Raw genomic sequence first — 21,387 nt, forward strand, 5'->3', positions numbered from 1 at the left:
TTCTTGATCTCTTAACATCATAGAAAAATCCACTGTTGTCTGATAATATTCTTAACAAATCTTTAAAAATATCTCAATAGGCAAATATAGCTGGGTGGTAAATCCATTGAAGCAGTGAACAAAAAATTTTACTGTCAATGATGCATTCATTATACTCACATGATAGTCACCATGTTTTCTCTTTTATTCTTTTCTTCCTTCTCTCATAATCCTAGACTGTAAGGACTAAAAAAAATCAGCACTTATTTATGTGTGTGCACTTTTGTTTGGTGTCCTAACTCTAAATTGACAGAATAATACTGCTACTCTTGCCTCATACCATTGAGACAAGCCTATCAAAATGACTTACTCTTAACACACGCTCACTGTCCATGTGGATTTGGGTTTGCTGGGCCGAACCTTGAGGCCAGCCTGAGCCCCTGGATTAGACCACTGAAACATTCACCCAGTGGGGACTTGCCTTTAAAAAAAGGTCTCTGAATGGTGCCATGAGAGCTCTTACACTGGCTAACCAGCACCTGGAGCACTGGTATTAGAAAGCGAGACAAAATAATGTTCCAAAACATTTCCGTTCCCACTAGCCCCTAGGCTAGTTCCCACTAGCACCAAAGGCAAGGGGAGGTGTGAGGTAGAGGAGGTGGTTCAGTGGAAGTGGACGACATGTCTGAAGCAAAATGCGTGCGTCAGTGGGCAGAAGAGCATTCAGTGCAGAAACCAAGGCAAGGGATGGTGAATGTTTGGGCTGAGAGGATGGAGCAAGTGGGCTTTGATAACTGAGATGTTTTTGAAGCTGCAGCAGTAGGAAGAACAGTAGGGTTGAACAAAGGCAGAAGTGCAGGATGAGTGGAAAAGGCAAAGGAAAACCGTAACACAAAGTTTCCCTTTCTGAGATAAAGAAGGCTCCTGGAGAAGCTAACAGAGAGCAGGAAAGAATACTTAGAGGCTATGTTAGATAGATGTATGTAACTATCATAGATGTATGATAGATAGAGATAGGTCAAATAGGATTTTTTGAAAACACTTAAGTCTTTGGTGTTTCTAAGTCTCTTTTGTTTTCAGTGCGTTGCTCCTGAGTAACAGATACAGTGGTAAAGAGCTGAAGGCTGAGCAAGAGCTCGAGGTGCAGCACACAAGCGGGGATATAAAAGAAAAGTGCACGCATGGGTTATATGAACAAAGAAGCAGGTTTAGGAAACATCCATGCAGGGTGTGTTATTGTCTATGACAGTAGATGAGCTCATTTGTATAACTTTTTGTAAAAGAAGAGAGAAGGACAAAAATCCCTGAAGGACAGCAGTAGAACATGCTAGAAAAGAGGATCAGGAAATCTATTTTGATTGAAGATTGTGAGTGCCATTAAATACAAATAAACTGGATTCATATGACAGATTTTAGCAGCTCATTATGCCACAACTTACCTTTCCTCTGAGCACATTCAGCTCTCTGTTTACAGAGCCCAGCTATTTCAGTTAAGGATGTAAAGAGGAACAGACTGATATTATTTGTTTGAATTTACCTAGCTCCATGGAATTGAAGAGATGAAGAACTGCTGAAATTAAACACACATACAAAACTGTACCAGAGCTGCAAATACCCAAGACCATTCCTGTGACATTTGGATAGTATTTGGAGAACCAAGGAGGGATTTTTAATTTGCTCTCCCTGTGTACAGTGGAATGCCACTATATAACCAGCAAACTGTGAAGGTGTGCAAAGGAAATTCTGGAGAACTCCTCATGCCACTGATAAAAACCACTAAGTATTCATTTCATACATTTGAGCAACTCAGGAGACTATGAAAACTTTAATGTAGGAAAAGGTCAGGTCATTTTATCTTCTGATTTGTCTGGGTTTTATTTGTTTTGCTAAGAAAAAGTTCAAATTATAACATAAAAGTCAAGAGGAAACTTCTCCTAGCCCAAAATTACTTACACTAGCGAAGTGGCCCTAACTCACAAGTTGATAATCACCTACTCAGTAATCCTTTGTGAATCAATACACATTTTATTGATGCCCATTAGTTATTATAAATCCACTGTAGTATAAAAGGCGATGAGCAGCATCGTGCCTGTTTACTGCCATAGTACTGCCACAGTAAAGAAGGCATCCCTCTTCCTAACATCTTTAGGAAGTAGTCATCTTATCTCCACACTCACGATGGGAAATTAAGGCATGGGGAGCCTGGGAGCCAGACCAGTACCTATAGAAAAAACTCTGCTCCTAAATGATTTGGCAAATATTTTAACTGGCAGTTTAACTGGCAGCAGAAAATTGAATGGATGTGGCTTTTTTAATCTCTGGATTGTGTGTAGCAGAGGTATTTTACTAAGATGGCTGTATTATGGTAGTAAGTGATTTAAAAATGAAGTGCAATCTTTGGAGAAGGTTGTTAGCACAACAGGGCTGCCATCTGTCCCATGCTTGAGCTTAGGAAAGTAACTCCAGGGGATCACAGGGAGCTCAACAGCCATTGGAAAAGTCCGAAAAGAGCTTTAGTTTGCTGTACAATGCTTCCAGGCCCTAGCTGAAAAGAAAGCAAAGCCGAGTATAAGTACAGGAGAGAAAGAGCCAACTCTTTTACACTACCTGCAGGTTGGCAAAGAGCATTCAGCACCTGATGGGGCCACCAGCTGGAAAACAGTGGCAACTCTTTAGATGATGAGTGGGTTTTTTTGTTTTTCCTTAAGAGTTTTGTATCAATGGGATTGCTGACAGCATGTTTCTGTTTCCCTGATAGGAGTGGAATCAGGTCCTGGCTTAACACAGGCCAACTTGTTCGGTGGCCTAGTTGAAATGAGTTTGTGGTCTCTCTGTCCTAGAGGTAGGGAGACTACCTGGTGGAAAGGTGTCTATGCTGTGAAACGTTATCTCTTGTTTTGCACTAATAACTGGTTCCTGGTAGTCTTAAATACATTAATTCTAGATATAGTTATGTGTGGTCCTGTGTCTTGTTCAAAACAGTTTCCCTGTTATAGCAGTTATAAGTATTTAAATGAATCTTGTATATATTCATGTTTGTATACATGTATATGTGATATATATATATATATCTGTATCACATATAGATTATAAATGCACATTTCAGGAATATATGGGGCTATATTTGGTACAATGTACTATTTTTACATACTTTGAATACAATGAAAAATTAGACCCAAGTCTTATCCAGGAGTCTAAAATCCAGTAATCTGATGGCAAAATGGTCAGTGTGTGATATGTTTGCACATTTTCAGTGATTAAAAAAGCTAACTCCTAAATAAACAACAAGAACAAATAAAAATCAACTAAATAAATGAAGAGATAATGTTCAGTTTTACAATTTTTAAAGAACCAGAAGGCTGAACATTGCAACATGATGAAGGCCTGACAAACCAAATTAAAGAATCAATTATTTCACAGCATTGTATTACATTTCTAGCACTGCTGAAGCTAATTTCTGAGCTGATGAAATCAGCTCCTTCAGAATTTAAAAAAGTTAGCTCCAACGTGTCAGAAATACTATTTTATTAGGGGAAAAAAAAAGTGTTCAGCTTGAAATAACTTCATTTCAGGAAGGTATGTGGCACTGTAATGCTGAAGCAAATCATTTGTCATTTTGAAATAAATGTCATTTTGTAAAAAAAACCCCCAAAATTTAAAATTTCTTTAATAGTTCCTCCAGAATCCAGTGCTGATTAAAAATACCCCACAACTGTTATAAAAAAATTATCCTGCTTTTTGTGAAAGACATTCTTTCAACTATACACCAGTTAAAACACTCCCTTAGCATACATAACTAAAATTGTTCTCTCCAACCAGTTCTAAAAAGAATAATTTCTTTCTTCACATTGTCATTGTGACCACTTTCTGCTGTGGGGATCAGAAGAGAAGCAAAATGCCTTTCTATTACAACAGCTGGAGTCTGTTGAGAGGGATTGTCCACAGTTTGGTGTTTGTATAACTGACCACATGCCCTATATTCCTAGGCAGGAGTCAAAGCTGCCTGGGGTATCTTTCTGCATGCTTTCCAAAGGATGATGAGCAGCATATGTGCTAGTAGTGAACACTCTGTTCATAGGATCGTAGGATAATTCATGCTAGAAGGGACCCCAGGACCTCAAAGCAGGGTCAGCTATGAGGTCAGACCAGGTTGGTCAGGGCTTTATCTGGTCGGGTCTTGAAAACCTCCAACGACGGAGACTACACAATCTCCCAGGGAAACCTGTACCGCTGCTCATGTCATGTCCCGACATGTCATGTCCTGACATGTCCACTGACAGTCATGTCCTCATGGTGAAAAAGTTGTCTTATACTCAATCTGAGTGTCTCCTGTTTGAGTTTATTCCCGCTCTTTCTCTTCCTCTCACCATGCACCACTGCAAAGGGCCTGGCTCTGTCTTCTTGATGGCGTCCCTTTAGGTGCTGGGGTGCTGCTGTCGGGTCCCTCCAAAACCATCTCCTCTCCAGGCTGAACAAGTCCCATTCCCCAGCCTCTCCCCGCTGGACAAAGGCTCCAGCCAGTTTCCTCCCAGAGGCTATTTATTTCATAAAAGGATCCCAAAGGAGAAGCAAGAGGGTCATAGAAAATATAGCTATGGATGACACATTTCATCAAATTTCTGCTACAGTACCTGCAAGGACCTTGACTTTTATGTTAAGTGTTCCTAAGTATACTCTGTGTGTGTGTGTGTGTGTGTGTGTGTGTGTGTGTGTGTGCGCGTGTGTGTGTGTGTGTGTGTGTGTGCGCGCGCGCGTGCACATGTGTAAATTCTTTACACCGGTCTTAGGACCAGTCACTAGCCCCTTTCCTCAGAATTCCAAAGCAATAAACCTTGGAAGTCATCCCCTTACAAGTCATCCTCTTACTACTTAAAAGCTGTGAAAATGTCAGAAGCTGACTTCAAAAGGCCACTATTGGTTATGACACCCTGAGTCTGAGAAAGCCAAGCTGCCTTAGATGTGAGGTGGGCCCCATGAAGTGGTTGGGTATAAATGGCGCAGGTCCTGTTTTTCTCACAGCTGGCATTCTTGCTTGTAAAGAAGTTGTACAAAGTTTATTTACTGAATGTTAAGTAATTCCCTTCCCTCTTCTCTCCACATCATGTTCCTGTCACTCCTGGATATCATGACTCAGAATGGTTAAGCAAACGGCAGTGTTTAAACTCAGGAAGCACTGAGTTGCAATGCATTCATTACGAGTGAATATAAATAAGCCTGTGAAAGAAATTACCAGAGCTCTTACATGAATAATGGGGCATTAAAAAAAAAGGAATGACAACAGAAAATAAACTAATTAAGCCTAACTGGCTGTATTTATGCAGACATAAGAACACACAAAGGTTGTGCTGGACTGGATGAAATGTTCCTCTAGCACCATATCCGGTAGTGAATGCTAATGGAACGAAAACAGGGTGATTTTTGCAAAGACAATTCTCCCACTGTTCAGCATTCTGCAGATCAGGAATTCGGTAGGTTTGTATCCACCATTTTCATGGAACTTGATGGACTTCTCTTCCATGACTTGTCTAGTGCTTTTTGAACTCATGATTTCCACCGCAATCTGTGAGAATGAGCTTCACAATTTAATTATGCTATATGCAAAAGAAAACTTCATTTATTTTAAACTGCTGCCTGATGACTTCCCTGGGTCTTCTGTAATTCCCCCTCTAATGAAAAACAGCAAATAATTTCCTAATCACCTTCACACCATTCATAAGTTTATACAGGTCTCCCCCTACCCTCAATCGTCTCTCTTCCAAGCTAAATGATTTTTAGTCAGTCACTCCTCATACAACATCCATTCTCTCTCTCTGATCATCTTTGTTACTCTTCTTTGTGCATTTTCTAGTTCTGTTGTATATATATTTGACATGCACAAGTATCATACAGGTGAACTACAGGCTTTTACCATGACACAGTAAAATGCCCTCTTTCTTTCCTAATGTTTTCTAATGTTCTATTTGCCATTAAATTCAGAGAGAACATAGCGTGGACCTAGGGTTGGTCTAAAAATTACAGCCACTGAGAGGAGAGAGCTGTTCGTCATGCACTGGTCTTCACTTCTTTAACCTGAAATCTTGAACACCATACCACAGCTAGTCTAAAGGTTGTGGCAAGAAAATGTGAGGAAAATGGCAAAAATGGTAATGACATGATTAAATCACATATGCTGGAAAATTCATTTTTAGTTATTTTGTAAGTTTAATGTGAAATCTGCTTAGTTTGAATCAGTAATGACTTCAGAAGATTACAACACAAAAGGTCATAGACAGCTTTCATATAAATGTGCTTTATTGCAGAGAAGTTACATTATTTACATGCTGCAACACATTACAACATAAATCTATCAAGTATTTCATGGTGGATGCTGTAGGTTGCCAGATAACATTGTTATAAGAACCACATTATAAAGTGAAGAGACTTACAGCTTTATATACTCTACAACTTGGAGTAGCTAAAATGTTCAAAGTCAAAAGGCAGTGTTTTCTCAGGCCTGCCTGTTGTCATATGCATGCAAAAGCCTAAGGAGAGCAAATATAAAAGTATTGTCCAGTTTCAGGTCTATGATGCCACCAAAGCTGACGATAGGTGTGTATTAATTTATATTTTAAAGCGCATAATCTTGCATAAATTATACAAGTCTAATGAGATTGGTATAAATCTAATTATTTATAAACCATGGCATAGAAATAAAGAAAAAATGCAGCTTGCACATGCATTTAAAAGGACAACCTAGCAAATGTTTGTGACCTTAGTATTTATTATCTTTTCTCTTAACAGATCTGCTAGAAAACATCTTAATTCTAGAGTTGCACTTCTCTTGGCTGAATAATGACAATGAAACTCCAGAAAAAGACAACTAAGCAATCTAGCCAATATATGCTGGTGGAGAAAAATCTATGAAACACAGAACATCATTTATGTCTAACTTAGTATGTCTTCATTAAGCAATGTTTCTAGCAGCATCATAGTGAAATATAATAGTTGAGTGAAGTTTGGCCCCTCATTTTCTTAAGTGCAAATAATCTAAAGTACCAATTATATCTGTAGCCCACATACCAGTTGCTAAATAAACTAGGGAAAGCCTCATTGCTTTCTAAAAGAAAGGTCTCCAATTGTATCAGTCTTAGGATACTTGACTAAGACAAGCCTAAAGAACCATAAAAGACATTTTTTTAAGAAGTGAGGGGAAAGGGTCAGGATGAAAGAAAACAAAAACAAACAAGAATATAGCAGCCAGTGCCCTGCCTGGTAAATCATTCTTTTGCTTGCAGTGCAGCTGGGCTGATTTATACCAGTTTAGGAATAGACTTTTGTTTCTGTGTGTCTAATGAAGAGAAAGAAAAGAAAGAGAGAAAGAAAGAAAGAGAGAAAGCGAGCAAGAGAGAAAGCAAGAAAGCCATGAAGCGAGAAAGTGAGAAAGAGAGAAAGAAAGGAAGTAAAGAAGAAAAGGAAAGAAAAAAAGAAAGAAAGGAAGAAAAAGAAAGAAAGAGAAAGAAAGAGGAAGAAAGGAAGAAGAAAGAAAAACAAAACCAGAGAGGAATTGCAGATGGGTCAGTGGTGGCTCAGATAGTCATGCATAAAGGGCTTGATCCTGCCAGCAGTGCGGGGGACAGTGGTGCTGCCTGGGTGGTTTGCTGATATGGTCCCCCTGCCCTTGGCACATGTGACACTCATCCATGGCTGCCACAATGCAGAGACAGCAAGTCCTCGCTCAGCTCCAAGGGCTAAAAGGGAGGGCAGGATGGGTGAGGGTGGAGGGACCTGGGACCTGGTCCTCGTGAACATGTATCCGAAGGGCAGTGAGTATGTACAAAATATTCCCTTTCACAATTCCCCTGTAGATGCCTTTTTCTAACATCAGCACCTGGCTCTGACAAAGCGCTGACAACTGGGTGTGAGCAGGGACAACCTGCTGTAAGGTGTCCCCGGTCACACCAGTGCCCACCTGTTGGAGCTGCAGAGTCCCCTCGGGCACTGTTGCTTTTCCAGAGTAGCAGAGGCACAAAGTGGTCACCCCGCTTAGCAGGTTTAAGGTTGTGCACCACTCTGGAGAGGGTTCAGTGCGCTCCCGCGGGACTCCTGAAATGCTGTCTTCCCAGGACAGACTCATCCCATGCAGGGAAATTTAGGGTTACCTCCTCTCTGAAGACCTGATCAAATCCTGCTGAAGTTGACAGAAAAATACTTGCCAATTCCATAAGTGTTTGAGATTGGGAAGGGAGAATCTGGGCACACTCACTCCAACCTTGTCTCTTTTCCACAGCACGCACAGAACTGGGTTTAGGCCGTATTTGGGATGCCACTGGTACTGTGTGTGCAAAGTGGGTGCGCAGATCTCCAAAGCACCCAGTATCAGATTTGTGCGGAAAGCAAAGACAGATCTCTTAGGCCAACAGGACACCCTACGAAAGAGTAGTGGGAGAGTTAGACGAGTCCAGGATAGCAAAGACCCAAGGCAGCAAGTCTCTGTGGTGCAACGCAGCACCACCCAGACTTACCAGCTTGGTTTGGGGCGGTCCAACCACTTTAACTGGCAGCTAATGAGCTCAGACTCTTAGGAGAGTTTATGAGCAAGGCTAACATGTTCAGCCAATGCTGTTATCTGAGCTGTCTTGTCTCCAGCTGGCTCAGGTGTTTGCCTGTTCCAGGTTTGGGCTTAGCAGAGGCAGTAGGAAGATCAGATCTGTCTTGATCTGTCAGGGTAGACGTGCTCATACTCTCCAGTCCTTTTTAAAGGACACGAGACATCCTCCTCATGCCCAGCTTGTCCAAGTCCCTCTGTTCATTGCATTTTATCTTAAGCCACCTTTTCTATGATGCCACAAAAATCAGTTTATACTACAGACGTGTATGTGCATGTGTGTATTAGATATGACATGTTATATATATATTAAACATATATAAATATCTATTTTATATATATATATTATATATATATATGTTAAACAACACATCCTATTCAATCATCCTCATTTCCTGTTCTTCCACTGAATCCCATCGCTTCTCTCAAATTGCACAAGTTCTTTAGGACTGGGACTGTCTTTATTTTGGGGTACTGTATATACAAACAGTTCTAGTAAATAGCACTTTACTGGAATTAAATTTAGATGGATGAGGGTGGTACCTAGCTTTTTATTATTAGTGTTGCTCTGCAGAACCTCCACAGGTTCTCCAACCTCTTAGACCTTGATCCTACCACGACTGTTTACGCACTAAGGCTCATAGATGTGAATGGGCCATCTATGAATTAAGCTCATATGCAGGATGAGGACTGTAGCTATTACTGAAAACTAGCACTGTATAAAATATTCTCTTTTACTGTAAATGCATGTATACATAAAAACAAATCAAAGCATTTTGGAGAGTGGGAGAGAGATGCCATCATTTCTATTCTCACCTGTCTCTTATAATTGCATATATGGGGGAAAAGTAATGTTTTGGATTTCTCTCCTCACTTGTGGATGTCCAAAGGCCAATTTTTGGAGGATTGCCAATAGGGATAAATGTTAAATGTTGTGTTAAATGAGCTAGCTAATGTATTTCCCAGAGCTGTATATTTTCAGTAAAACAGGTCATAATTTTATGGTATATTTATTGTCATTCTTGCTTGGTTCATTTAGTAGGATATGCTCAGTATGAAATACTGAACAAGATCACCATCATTAAAGAGGAATTCCAGTTTGTTAGATGATATTTTCCAATTTTTAACAAACAACAGATAAGTTGTCCTAAGACTTACCAGAATATGCAGCTAAGACGACTTGATTTCTGCTATTAACAAAGTCTATGAGGATTAACAGGGAAGTGCATAACAAGCAACTCACCTTGTATAAAACCCCTGAATAATACAGTATCAAACTATAAATTTAAATAACAGAGAATAGAACAAAAAAATCACTATATAAATCACAGGAAAGGAAAAAAAAAAATCTCTCAAAGCCCAAAGGAATTTCCCCATACAAGTTACGGCTTCCATAGCCAATGAAAGATTACTGTAATTCTATATATAAACAAAAAGTCTATAATAGGTATTTTAAGTTGCAATAAGAAGAAAGTATCTGCAGATTGCATAAATGTGTTGTTGTGTCACATAATATCAAAGTTATTTGCAAAAATTATACAATCTGGAATGCTTTAATATGAGACACAACAATGTACTTAAACATACATTAATAAGAAAATGAGAGCAATCATTATATAAAATGTATTTTTGGGATGCATTGAGTTAGCAGTGCTATCAAGATTAAATATGCAAAGTGAAAAGTCGTCATTATAATAAGCTGCTCATTGATACCCCATTTTGCCATCAGGACATTTTCTGTGCCCTACTTCTGTTGGATCTTTAAAGTCCCAAGGGCAAGTTAAAGCCAGTTGTGGGCATTCAGAAATAATTCTGTTAAGATCTATGGTGTACACTCATTATCATCATTTTTTTTTCTTTTAAAAGAGAAGTGACTTCACCAAGGCAGGTTTCTTTCATTGACACAGTAAACTTGCAGCAGGGACCACATTCTGGACACTGCAAATCACACTGTTGGCACTCAACAAATAAACAAGAAGAACGATAATAATTTACTTTGCTTGTTTCCTACTTATGTGTTGTGCTGATTCTCTTGATTTAAGTGATGCTCCTTAGGAATTTTCAGATCCTTCTGGCCTAAGTCCCCTCTGTCTTTCCTGTTGTCTTTCTTCTCAATGGTGCTACTCTCCTCAGTCCAAAACCTCTTATTTTCGAGGTGTTGCTGTTTTATTTGCACTTATAGTAGAGATGTTTGATAAAGCTACACTTCTTTCTGCATTTGGTAAATCTGGTGTATCATACTCCCAAGGGCAGACTTCAGCTCGAGATGCTAAAGGTTGCTGTAAGTAACTCCTTGGCTTATGGGAGTCAGACGAAATCACATTTCCCTCAGACAAGATATTTCTTTTCTGTTCTGCCAATTTATTGAGGTTTTCCTTTTCTGTTGTTTTCTGGGGTAGTTCCTCATACTCCCCAGCACAAAGAGTGGGTGCATATCTATTAACATTCTCACATTTCAACCCAGGGGTGACCTGAGACTTGGAATTCAACTGTTTTTTCTCATTTTCAAAAGCCTGCTGCTCTTGTGTCTCCCAGCTGGTCGTCTCCAACTTTTCTGAGCTCTTTTGATTTGATTGTTGATACCCCTCAGCTGTCTTCGGCTTATGATGACATTTCCCCTTTGGCTGGGAAGGGTGATTTTTCTCTGGTTCTGAGGAAGCAATAGACACATGTTTTTGAACTTTAGAGTCAGAAGGCACAGGACCAGGAGTTTGGTCATATATTTCCCAAGGACAAACTTCTCCAATGTCAAAATTGTCCTTGTGCAGAGACTTACCTGGGCCTGTGTCAGGATTTGCAGATGTTTGACTAACCCTTTGTTGTTTCATAATTCCAGATTTATGGGTTTTCTTCGTCTCCTCAGAGTGGGTAGAGTTCTTCCAGTAAGAATCCTTATGGTCCCCTTTATCAGAGACTGAGTGTTTTTTGCTGGTCTCCTTACTCTTTTGTTGAGATTTATGAGATTTAGTGCTTTCTTCGAGACTTTGTGTTTTACCTGTTAGTCCTAGAGTCTTTTCCTTGGCACTAGCAATAACACTGAGGGATTTTTGTAACACAGATGTTCTTGGATGTAGCGGCTTCTTATCTGCACTTAAGTTATGTGCACTTACTGATTTGCACACCAAAGGGACTGATTCAGTGGACACAGCTTCAACTTTTTCAGTAGCTTTTTTGGTTAATTTGTTCTCAGTCAAGGAATCCAGAAGTGAATTCTCAGTAGTTATAACTTCCACGCTTTCTCTAGTTAAGCTATTAGGTTCTCCTGTTTGATCCCTAACATGATCATAAGTGCTGTGGGACTTTTTTAATGAAAATACTCTATTTTTCAAAGTCTCTTCTTTTGGTTTTACATAACTTGTGGAATCCTGTGGGTTTTTCCTCAGTGCAGCAGTGTTCTTTACAGCACTGTGCTCCACCAGGTCCTTCTCATCCCTGGAGCACTGCCTTGTGACTGTCTCAGGGATTTCTGTAATACGTCTCATTATTGACCTCCCCAAGCCCTTCTTAGAGCACCTTTTTTTCTGGAGATGTGGATTATTAGCAATCATCTTTTTCCTCTTATAGATTTCAAGCTGGGCATATAGTTTCTTCAACTCATCCTGCAAAGCAAAGTGAATGGCAAAACTAGTATGTACAGAGTGAATCCAGTCAAACTAGCATTCCAACGAGTGCATTACCTATTAGACTAAAAACAGTATTAAACTTCATTCACTGTCTTTTCTAATGCTATTTCCCCATGAACTTGGATCCCATTTTTTCCAGTTTAAAAATAAATTCAACCCTAAAATCATTGCACAAAATAGTTGCCCTGCATGGCTGCATAGCATACAGCATGCAAAGGCAATTAATACACATTTACACTGCATGTTTCAGATTTCATTGCAATACTGTGCTGCGTGTTTGCCTACTGAACTCTACAGCTATGCTTTATTCTGGAAACATAATAAGTCAGACAAGCTCCAGACAGAAGTGCCCTTTTATCATGTAGCATAGGAATGAAGGTTTTTCTTTTCTGTTTATTATGTTTGATAAAATTGTATGTTATATAGTGATGACAAATGACTAATCACACTGACACACAAACTCTGTGCTCCAATCTAATTCAAAGAACCTATGTAAACTGATAAATAGCTCTTGCTGTAGCTTCCTCCCCTTCAGCCTCCAGTATGACTTTTTCTCTAAATAGTAATGTGGATTCTCTTCACACTAGTATATTTTTTTAAAAAAATGTTAAAGGACCTGATACCACAATCATTACAAGACCTAAGCTGGACTGTTTTATCTGGTATCTGCAAAAAAGTCAAATCAATGTGATTCAGAGTTAATTGTTAGGAAAAAGTGTATGTTCTTGAAAATAAATGATATTTAAAAGTTATATATACCCGAATGTCTTCAGGATCCAAACTATGTTCACTCCATGCTGAATTGATACTGCTGTTCAGATAGGAACCAGATCGACCCATGTCAAGCTCATCTTCATATGCTTCTGTAGCTATATCATCTCTTGGGTTATTGCTTGAATGTGAAAACTGCAAATAAGTATTCATAAAAAGATGTTGCCATCATTGAACTGTAAAAGTTTACATCAACAGTTTTAGAGAGACAATGATCTTTCTATGGATTTCATGTGACTTGTGTTAACTCAAAATGCTAGTTACAGGCATCATTGGCATAAGTAGTGTCCTACAGAATATTAGTATTGTACAGAGGGAACTCTTATTAACAAGGGCTTAACTTGAAAAGGTTTAGACATTTGCATTAGAAAAATTGCTTGTACTTAATTTGATGCTTACTTGAACCTCTTTAAATTGCATTTAAACTAAACTGGTATTAAAAATATATGGGAATAGGCATTCAGCCTGTATTTCCAATTAGGCTGCTAAAACCATAAGACTTTATTTTATATTTCATACAGTTGAATAATCTTGCAGAAAGCAACTCTTTCATTTTAGATTCTGACCCAAAACAATGAAGAGATGAGATGGCAAAAAATCAAAAGGAGATAAATTAGAAAGGAGACAAATTAATCCCTCTCTTCTAAGTTTTAGCAAATGCTTATATCAAAAGTTGCACAGAGGCTGCATCAGCTATTTTTTTATTCATATTCATTAACTGATTCCTAGTTATCATTGTGCACATAGTCATCTGGCCTCATGATTTTATGTCTATCTATAAATGGCACTAAACCTTATGAATTTTCTCTTGATTCCCTGAATTCTTTGGGATGCTGCAAGAAAAGTCTGTGTCATGTTACACAGATAATAAACTAAAAATAGAAATGTTGATCAGTAGTTATGAGTCAGCTTCAGAAAGGTTAACAAACTTTCTAGGCTGATCTAGAAAGACATCTGTGACAATATGTAATAAAGTATATGGATATGAGAAAGAAAATAATAAACTATTGTTAAAGACCAAAAATCATTAAAAACAAAACAAGGCTATTTATTGTTAGGGCTGCGTGATTGTGTCCTCTTGTGACTATTTAATGTATGTATATTTGACAGTTATCAGCATACTGTTTTGACACAGGCAAATGACAGGAAAAGCAGCTTCACTAAATTGAAAATTGTATTAACTGGAACTCTATAGCTTCTTCTTTCATGGGTACCTTTTCACCTTTAATATCCTCTTTGGTTCTTGATCTTTTGACCCACAGAATTGGTCATTTCACAAGCCACTATCAAACCATTCTTTTTGCCAGGATACTGCATAAGAAGAAAGCCCTATTCAAATCCCGTGGACTGGCACTAGGGGCAGGTGGAGCTACCTGTGGTTTTCCTACACCAGGGAGACTGGCATATTTTAGTTTCACTTCCTGAGCCTGATGGGAAACAGGCTGTGGAGCTCAAAGCTCTGTTCTGCTCCCTGCATCCCACCTTTCTGCCTCTTCCCTCATCCCTCACATGTTCATCTTCTCACGGGCCCCACGCCTGCCTCCGTATCATGGGCCAGGTCTCTCCTGGGAGTGCTGGGTCTGTACCTCCCAAACTTCTGACTCGCAAAGGAGTCTCTGCTATCGGCCAGGAGCAATCGCCCAGGATAAATCCGAGCCTCCTCTCTCACAGCCAGCCTGAGCTCCTCATTGCAATTTTAGTTAATGGTCCATGCCAGTCTTCCCATGCCCTCCTTCAAATTCTTTGTCTGATTTCAGATTACGCTGGCAGCCACACAGCCACCCAAATATCTGAAATCGGCAACCAGGGAAAATGTCTAATTCAGCCCCTGTAGCCCAGAGTACATGTTGCGCAGGCTGAATATGGCATATTTGGTTTCCAAACTCCACCCAATCTCCACAAAGCATATACAAGTAAAAATTTTTTAAATGCCGTTGATATGGACAGATGTCAGCAAATCCATCTATCAAATTTCAAGCCCTTGCTTCAAGGCAACAGACTACAGCACTCACACTTCTCGATTAGGTAATTCTAGGAATGAATTTGATGTGGCCAAAACAAGCACATACCTTCTGATTTTATTCTGAGAAGTGGTGCAACCATTTTTGCTAAAATTTTTTAAAAGACATTCTAAGTACAGTAGGCGAAGTGAATGATTTATACCTGCATAATAAAAGCTTAAGGAAATTTTAAGCAACAGAAAATTGGACTTCAAAATACAAAAGGTTGGACTGCCTCATATATATATACATATATACATTTAGGCATCATAGTCAAATTTTGCATCTTCCTTTTCCACTGGTTGCTTGCTAGTTTTATAAAGAATTGCTTCTGCATGATAATATTTATCTTTCTTGGTCTTGGCAAGAGAAAAAAGACATGAAAATAGAATACCTTAGGGATCAGAAGTAGCCCAACAGTGACTGTCACAGTCAAGTGTGTGTGTGCAAAGAACAGCATCAGCATCCAGTCAGACTGAAGTCTTGAAGCAAGTATGAATCTGAAAATAGAATTCAGTGTTGGCAATTCATTGCCTTTTCTCCGTGCATTACATTTAACATTTTTAAAGTTCCTTAGGATTCTTTTCATTGAAATGCCAAATGCAACCATTTTTGTTTTGTACTGCTTTGATACAGACTAAAAATTACATCCACATGCTTTACTTATATACCACAGTTTCAAAATAAGTAACAAAAAAAAGAAACAAAACAAAGTATAAAAATAAAGGGCCTCAAAGGATATTGCTTATTCAAGCATTCTCACTCTATTAAGCTATTTTTTGATGGTGTAAATTGTCACAGCTTCTTTGGCTTGAACTGAGTTACGACAGTTTACATTCATTAAAGATCTGAACTGATGACTTTAGGTTATTAAGTACACTCATGTACTAAGATCATTTGCAGTGCATTTCATAAATGCAGGATGTCTATAGATCACAGCCACAGAGTGGGACTGATAAGCCATTGAAGAGAGAACTGAGCTGAAATGTGTTTTAGTGGGGAGCAGAGAAATGGCTTTGATTGCAGGAGCTCCCATCTCAACACTGCAGGGCCTAAGAGCTTTGCAAATGCTACTAAATGAGTGACTGAGTCTCCTAAATGAAGCGAGTCCTTGCTGAGCTTTCTGAAAGAGTGGTAGGACAAGCACTGCAGCTAAGCTAGCTGAGGCATGCTTGGCTTATCTGCTTTAGTGAGTTCCCAAAGATATAAATGGCAAGCAGTGTAATGGATGAATGGAGGTACCACTGGCTTGTAATTCACAGGTTTAAAAAAATCATTCAAAAAGAAATGACATTTGCAACTTATCCAAGTCCACAGATGCACATTTTGCAAAAGCTTTTGTTCACAGAAATAGTCTGACATGAAACATTGGCTTATATGTCATAATCATACAGTCATCATTTCTTGTTTATTACCTTATAAACATAATGTTTCATGAACACAACAAAATACTATAAATTCTTCTTTCTTAAAAAGATGTTTCTGTTAAGGTATGCAGGCCCTGGCCTGAAGCTTAGCTAACTGAACAAAACATGAGAAACTACTAAAGATGACAAAGGAGAATGCTGGGTATAACAAAAAACAGATCGAGAAGCTAACAAAAGTTACAGGCAGCGCTGTGAGGAACGGTGAGATTTCACAGGTGGTTAAGGGGGAGTTTTTTGAAGGACAGTCAAACTTTCCAGGTAGCTGAAGGGAGTACTGGGGACATTCTGGGGAGCAGAACCTGGAAGGTCAGCAGTATCAAAGTAACCATATTAGTAATAGCATTTAAAGCCATGATTACCTAGGTAATGATATCAGAAATACCAAATTTGAGTGTGAATGTAGCAAAACTGAGACCAATGGGAAAACAAGTAATTAGGGGTGGATTATATAGGAGAAGACAAGGATGGACAAAAAGTGGGGCTAAGGTGGATGGGAGAACAAGCATGGAAAAGTGCAAAAAGTGGGCAATAAAAGAGGCCAGTGGCATGTAAGCAAATTGCCACTGACTGAGCCCTGTACCTGATCACTGTGGAATGTCCAATCTTCTCTTTAAATTTTATTCCTAATTTCTGTGTGACCTCACTCTACTCTGTGTGTGTATATTTTGTCAGTGAACTTCAGGCTGGTCTAGCCAGTAAGTCGGAGGGACCCACATGTGGAAAGACCCGAGGTCAGAGCCTGTGACTGATAAGGGGCCCAGGGTCTGAGGAGGGATGTTAGATGGACTTAAGGCCCATGTTGGTATCTGAAGGATCTGTGAAGGTGGTGTGCTTGTGAACCCACAGAGGGGTGTATGCTCCACTAGTGACCTTCAGTCCTGATCTGCTGGAGAGGAGGAGCAGGACTGGGCTGTCTGTGCTCATGCTAATGCGGTGCCCGTAGAGACACCTGCACTGGTCCATGTGGCCAGCTGTGTGCCCTGTGTGGATCTGCACCTTTCGGCTAACCCTTAACAGCTGCAACTCTTAACTTTTGTGGGGGCTTTTTGTTTATGTTTTATGCACAAAACCTTGGCTGATTAAGATACCCAGGCCATACCCTGAAAGTAAAATATCATTATTTGTAGTAATCATTCAGACCCAGCAGAAATGGGGTTTTCATTCAAATGAGATTATGCCATACAAATTTGTTTTTCTCAGTAACAGGAGAGCAAAAGCAATGTATGAATTTAATGCTATACTGATCTGAAGATAATCAAGAACGCTCTGTTTCTGAAAGAGGCATAATACTTTGAAAAAAAAAAAAAAACCAAACCCCAAACACCTTAAGATCTGATTTAATGCTCACATCAATCTCCTAGGAGCTTCTTGAGTTTTCAGACTGGATGGCTACCTCATGATCGTAGGTATCTTTCAAAATTCCTGTACTTTCAACTTCATAACAATTCAGATATGTCACATAAATATGATTCTTACATTTCATCTCTTTCAGTCACATTCAGAACTTAGAAGGGAAGACAGAAGCATAGAAAGGTGAACTTCAAAGAGATTGGGTTAAGAATCATGTATACAGAAATGGACATAATCTCAGGAGGGATCATGTATTTCCAACACAGGCTGTTCATTCCTATCTATAAACAGTGCATTATATTTCTTCAGCAAACCAACACGTATACGAGAAAGAGCAATGAAGCAATACAAAATATATATATTTTGTAAAAAGAAGGATGGAAAAAATCAGTAGATCTTAGGCTGAAGGAACAATTTTGTCCTCACTAGGATAAACTGGAAGGCCTCTTCCTCTTGGGTCTCCTTGATAAGATATGTACTGATTCCTTTTTCTGATTGTATTATACTTGCCCTAAATGAAGGCATTCAGAGAAGAAAGGGAATTTCTTCAGAATTCTGTGTTTGGTCAACTTCCTCCAGTGTAGGAACATTTCATAAAAATGAAAAAAAAATCTGGATATCTACTAAATAAAACCAAACAAACCACTGAACTGATCAGAAATGTAGTAAAACCAAACCCATATAAGAGGGAAGAGTCCTTTCCTTTTCCTTAAATCCCTATATGCTTTTTAATTAAAATTGTCAGTGTTGGAGGAAAAGAAAAAGTTACATTTTCCCCTTTTTCCCTCCCTTCAACCCAAGATTATTTTCATCCTGTGCCTCTTCTAATGCATTAAACTTTATCTTCCACCATAGCTCAAAATATGGTTTAGGAACATTAATTTAGAAGGGAAAACTTTGATAGAAAGGCTGTCATACTGGTTATAGACAACTTATAGAACTGTAACAACTGATTTTTTGTACCTACTCTGTAAGTTGGAAATGAAAATAAAAAGGTTTCCATAATTTAGCATTTTCCAAATCCAAATTCAGTTTTTTAAAATTATTTTTTTCAGATTTTGTGTTAGGAGTAAAACCCAAGATTTTCAGAGCATATGGATGTGAGACAGAGGGTTAGGAGAAGGTGAAGGAAATAAAAAGTTGCAAGCCTGAGAAGTTTAGTGAACTTCTTAACAGTGCTAGGGAAATGAGCATCTAGAAGGAATAGTAATAAAAAATTTGCTTTGGTGATGTTTGTTTGGAAAAGATGATGTATCATGGAAGAAAACATGAAGGAGGCAGAAAGAAATGTGAACTTGAAGAAAGGCCAGATACTAAGAAGTGGATTTGAAGACTATCAATGGAGAGATGTAAAAAAAAAATCTGAGTAGATAAGGTCTGTCAGACAGAAGAATGACATAAGAAGACAAAGAATGTCATAAGAAAGTCATAAGAATCTCTTACAGCATGAACTTCAGTTCATGCTATCTTGTTATTTTGGATTTTCTACGAGCAATTCATTTTTACAGGGTTCTCTGTGGGAAAGGCAAATATGCCAATTTTCATGTGGCTCTTATTTATTAGTTACTGTTCTAATAATTTACAAGTCTGAAATGCAAAGCTCATTATAAACTTTGTAAGGGACGCGTGTCTTATATTACTGTTACAGCATCATGTACATAACAGCTTTTTATGTCAGCATATAAACCACTATGCTCCATGCATGAACCAATACAAGTATCTTAACATACAACTGCACCTTGCCAATCTATTATGCACCAGGAAAAGTTCACATAAACCAACACTCTTACCTGCTATTTTTCTAGAGATACAAACCAGTGAGCAGTATGTAAATGAATCAAGACAGTAGTTCTGCTACATCTAATTTATCATATATACTGAACTTTGATCCAAGTACATATAATTGGTTTTTTTTCAGTATAGCTAGCTGATATGATTGTCAAGTTGACTGTACATATTCTTGAGTCCTATGGGAACAGTTTTAAGTTTAGTAATTCCTTAATTTGTAGAATTAAATATTTATGAGTCCTTCCATTACGCATCCTATCCCATTTATCCATTTTAAATTACACCATATGAAACCTGAAAGATAAATAGTTAATTACTAGATCTACAGATCACTTGCCTAATTGTATGGAATATAGCAGAGATAATGAGCTCATTGTGAACTGCAACAGCCATATAACGTGGCTCATGAAATGCTGATGGGACTGTCCGCACTGCATAGCAGAGATAAACACCCCACAAGAGGAATAAAAATTCAGCTGTGAGAAGAACAAAAAGAAATAATTTGCAATTAGTTTTATAGATTAAAAAGGAAGGAAATTTGAAGTACTATAGTATCTTCTGTACGTGTGAGTATGTATATAAAGACTGCATATACTCATAAATATATATATATACACACATAGGCATTCAAACACTTTTGGATATTGTCACTGTACATCACACATTTGGTTTTCATTTTACACACTTCTTTTTCCAGATGAGGAACCTTTGCATTCATGGGTCTTCAGTTTTTCAGTTAACAAACTTTAAGACAAAGTCTGATACTTCCTTGCTTGTTTTTCAAATTAGTACTACAAAAGCTTGACATCACTTAAAATAATAAATTTTTTAAAAAAATCTGTAGCTCTGCTTCTTGTTACAGAGGCAGCTACCAGTGTTACTACTAGTCTGGAAGGTTTTTAAGACAACAGTTTAATTTCAAAGGTTTATAACTCAGACATAACAATATATTTTGGGTTAAAAAATTTCTCTGTTCATGATAGTTAATTCTGCTGGTGCCCATAATATTATGCATCACCACTGAGGGCCTAGTGTAATTATAACGAATTACATGTTTGGCTCTGTTATGAACAAAATAAATAAAGGGGAGAAAGGAGCAGAAGTGAAGGGTCAGGATTGGCTTCAACTATCGTGTTAGAGCCAACTCATCTGCACCCTGTACTCAGACTTCAGATTCCAGTAGACAGTCCGCCGTGACACCATTTTGGTTGTGATTCAAACAAAATAATTTCAGATCCATCTTGAAAAACACCCCCTTCCCCAAAAAGCTCCACAGCTCAGCCATGTGTCTGTGGGTACAGCTGGCGCCAGTGCCTCTTGCTTTGCAGTTTGGGTTGACGGCAGCTGGAAGTGGGTGAGCCTGTCCAGCAATGTGCAATTGCATACGGGGCTCCCGCAACACTGACACAGCCCCGGGACACCGTCAGAAGTTGACTGTGATCCCCCTGGTACTCACACATCGCTTCTGCCTTGCTGAATTCTGCAGCTAATCCACCAGCCATAGTGTCCGCTATGCTCATCAGCTATTGTGTTAGTGACCCTGCAGCACATTCAGTTCTGCTGCCAGCACGTTCATACACTTGGGAGAGAAAAGTAAAATGGCAAGGATGAGATTTAACTCGCCTTACACTCAGCTGTTTAAAAGTCAGGTGTCTGGTTGATGCCAGTGATCCTTCTAGCACCAAGCAACAGCAACAGCCACTTTTGCAGGGCAAAATCATCTCACCCTAGCAGAGCAGGAGGTGCTCGCTCGCTTGAATACTGACAGCACTCTGACGACTAACCCTTGCCTAAGTATCTCGATTTGAGATGTTCTGGTAGGTGAGCTGAAGCCTACCATAACTCTTAATTCAGTCAGCTGTCTG

At 38.8% G+C, this 21,387-nt stretch overlaps 1 protein-coding gene across 2 annotated transcripts in view; it reads right to left on the reverse strand.

Annotated features, from left to right (window-relative positions):
* Positions 1 to 6,252: 6,252 nt before the first annotated feature.
* GPR158 (G protein-coupled receptor 158) overlaps positions 6,253 to 21,387 on the reverse strand; it is a 214,474-nt gene continuing 199,339 nt past the window's right edge. The window contains exons 8-12 of one of the 2 annotated variants that reach the window (XM_026101601.2): positions 19,860 to 19,998; positions 15,352 to 15,457; positions 12,946 to 13,092; positions 11,340 to 12,162; positions 6,253 to 11,213 (exon numbers count right to left, since the gene is read on the reverse strand). In XM_026101601.2, the coding sequence (XP_025957386.1) occupies positions 10,708 to 11,213; positions 11,340 to 12,162; positions 12,946 to 13,092; positions 15,352 to 15,457; positions 19,860 to 19,998 (1,721 nt within the window). In that variant the 3' untranslated portion in view covers positions 6,253 to 10,707. Of the gene's footprint in view, positions 12,163 to 12,945; positions 13,093 to 15,351; positions 15,458 to 19,859; positions 19,999 to 21,387 lie in introns of both variants that reach the window. The other variant, XM_026101600.2, reaches the window with a different exon arrangement.

The sequence above is a fragment of the Dromaius novaehollandiae genome, chromosome 2 (assembly GCF_036370855.1).
Source record: "Dromaius novaehollandiae isolate bDroNov1 chromosome 2, bDroNov1.hap1, whole genome shotgun sequence".
In the NCBI taxonomy this organism is placed as follows: domain Eukaryota; kingdom Metazoa; phylum Chordata; class Aves; order Casuariiformes; family Dromaiidae; genus Dromaius; species Dromaius novaehollandiae.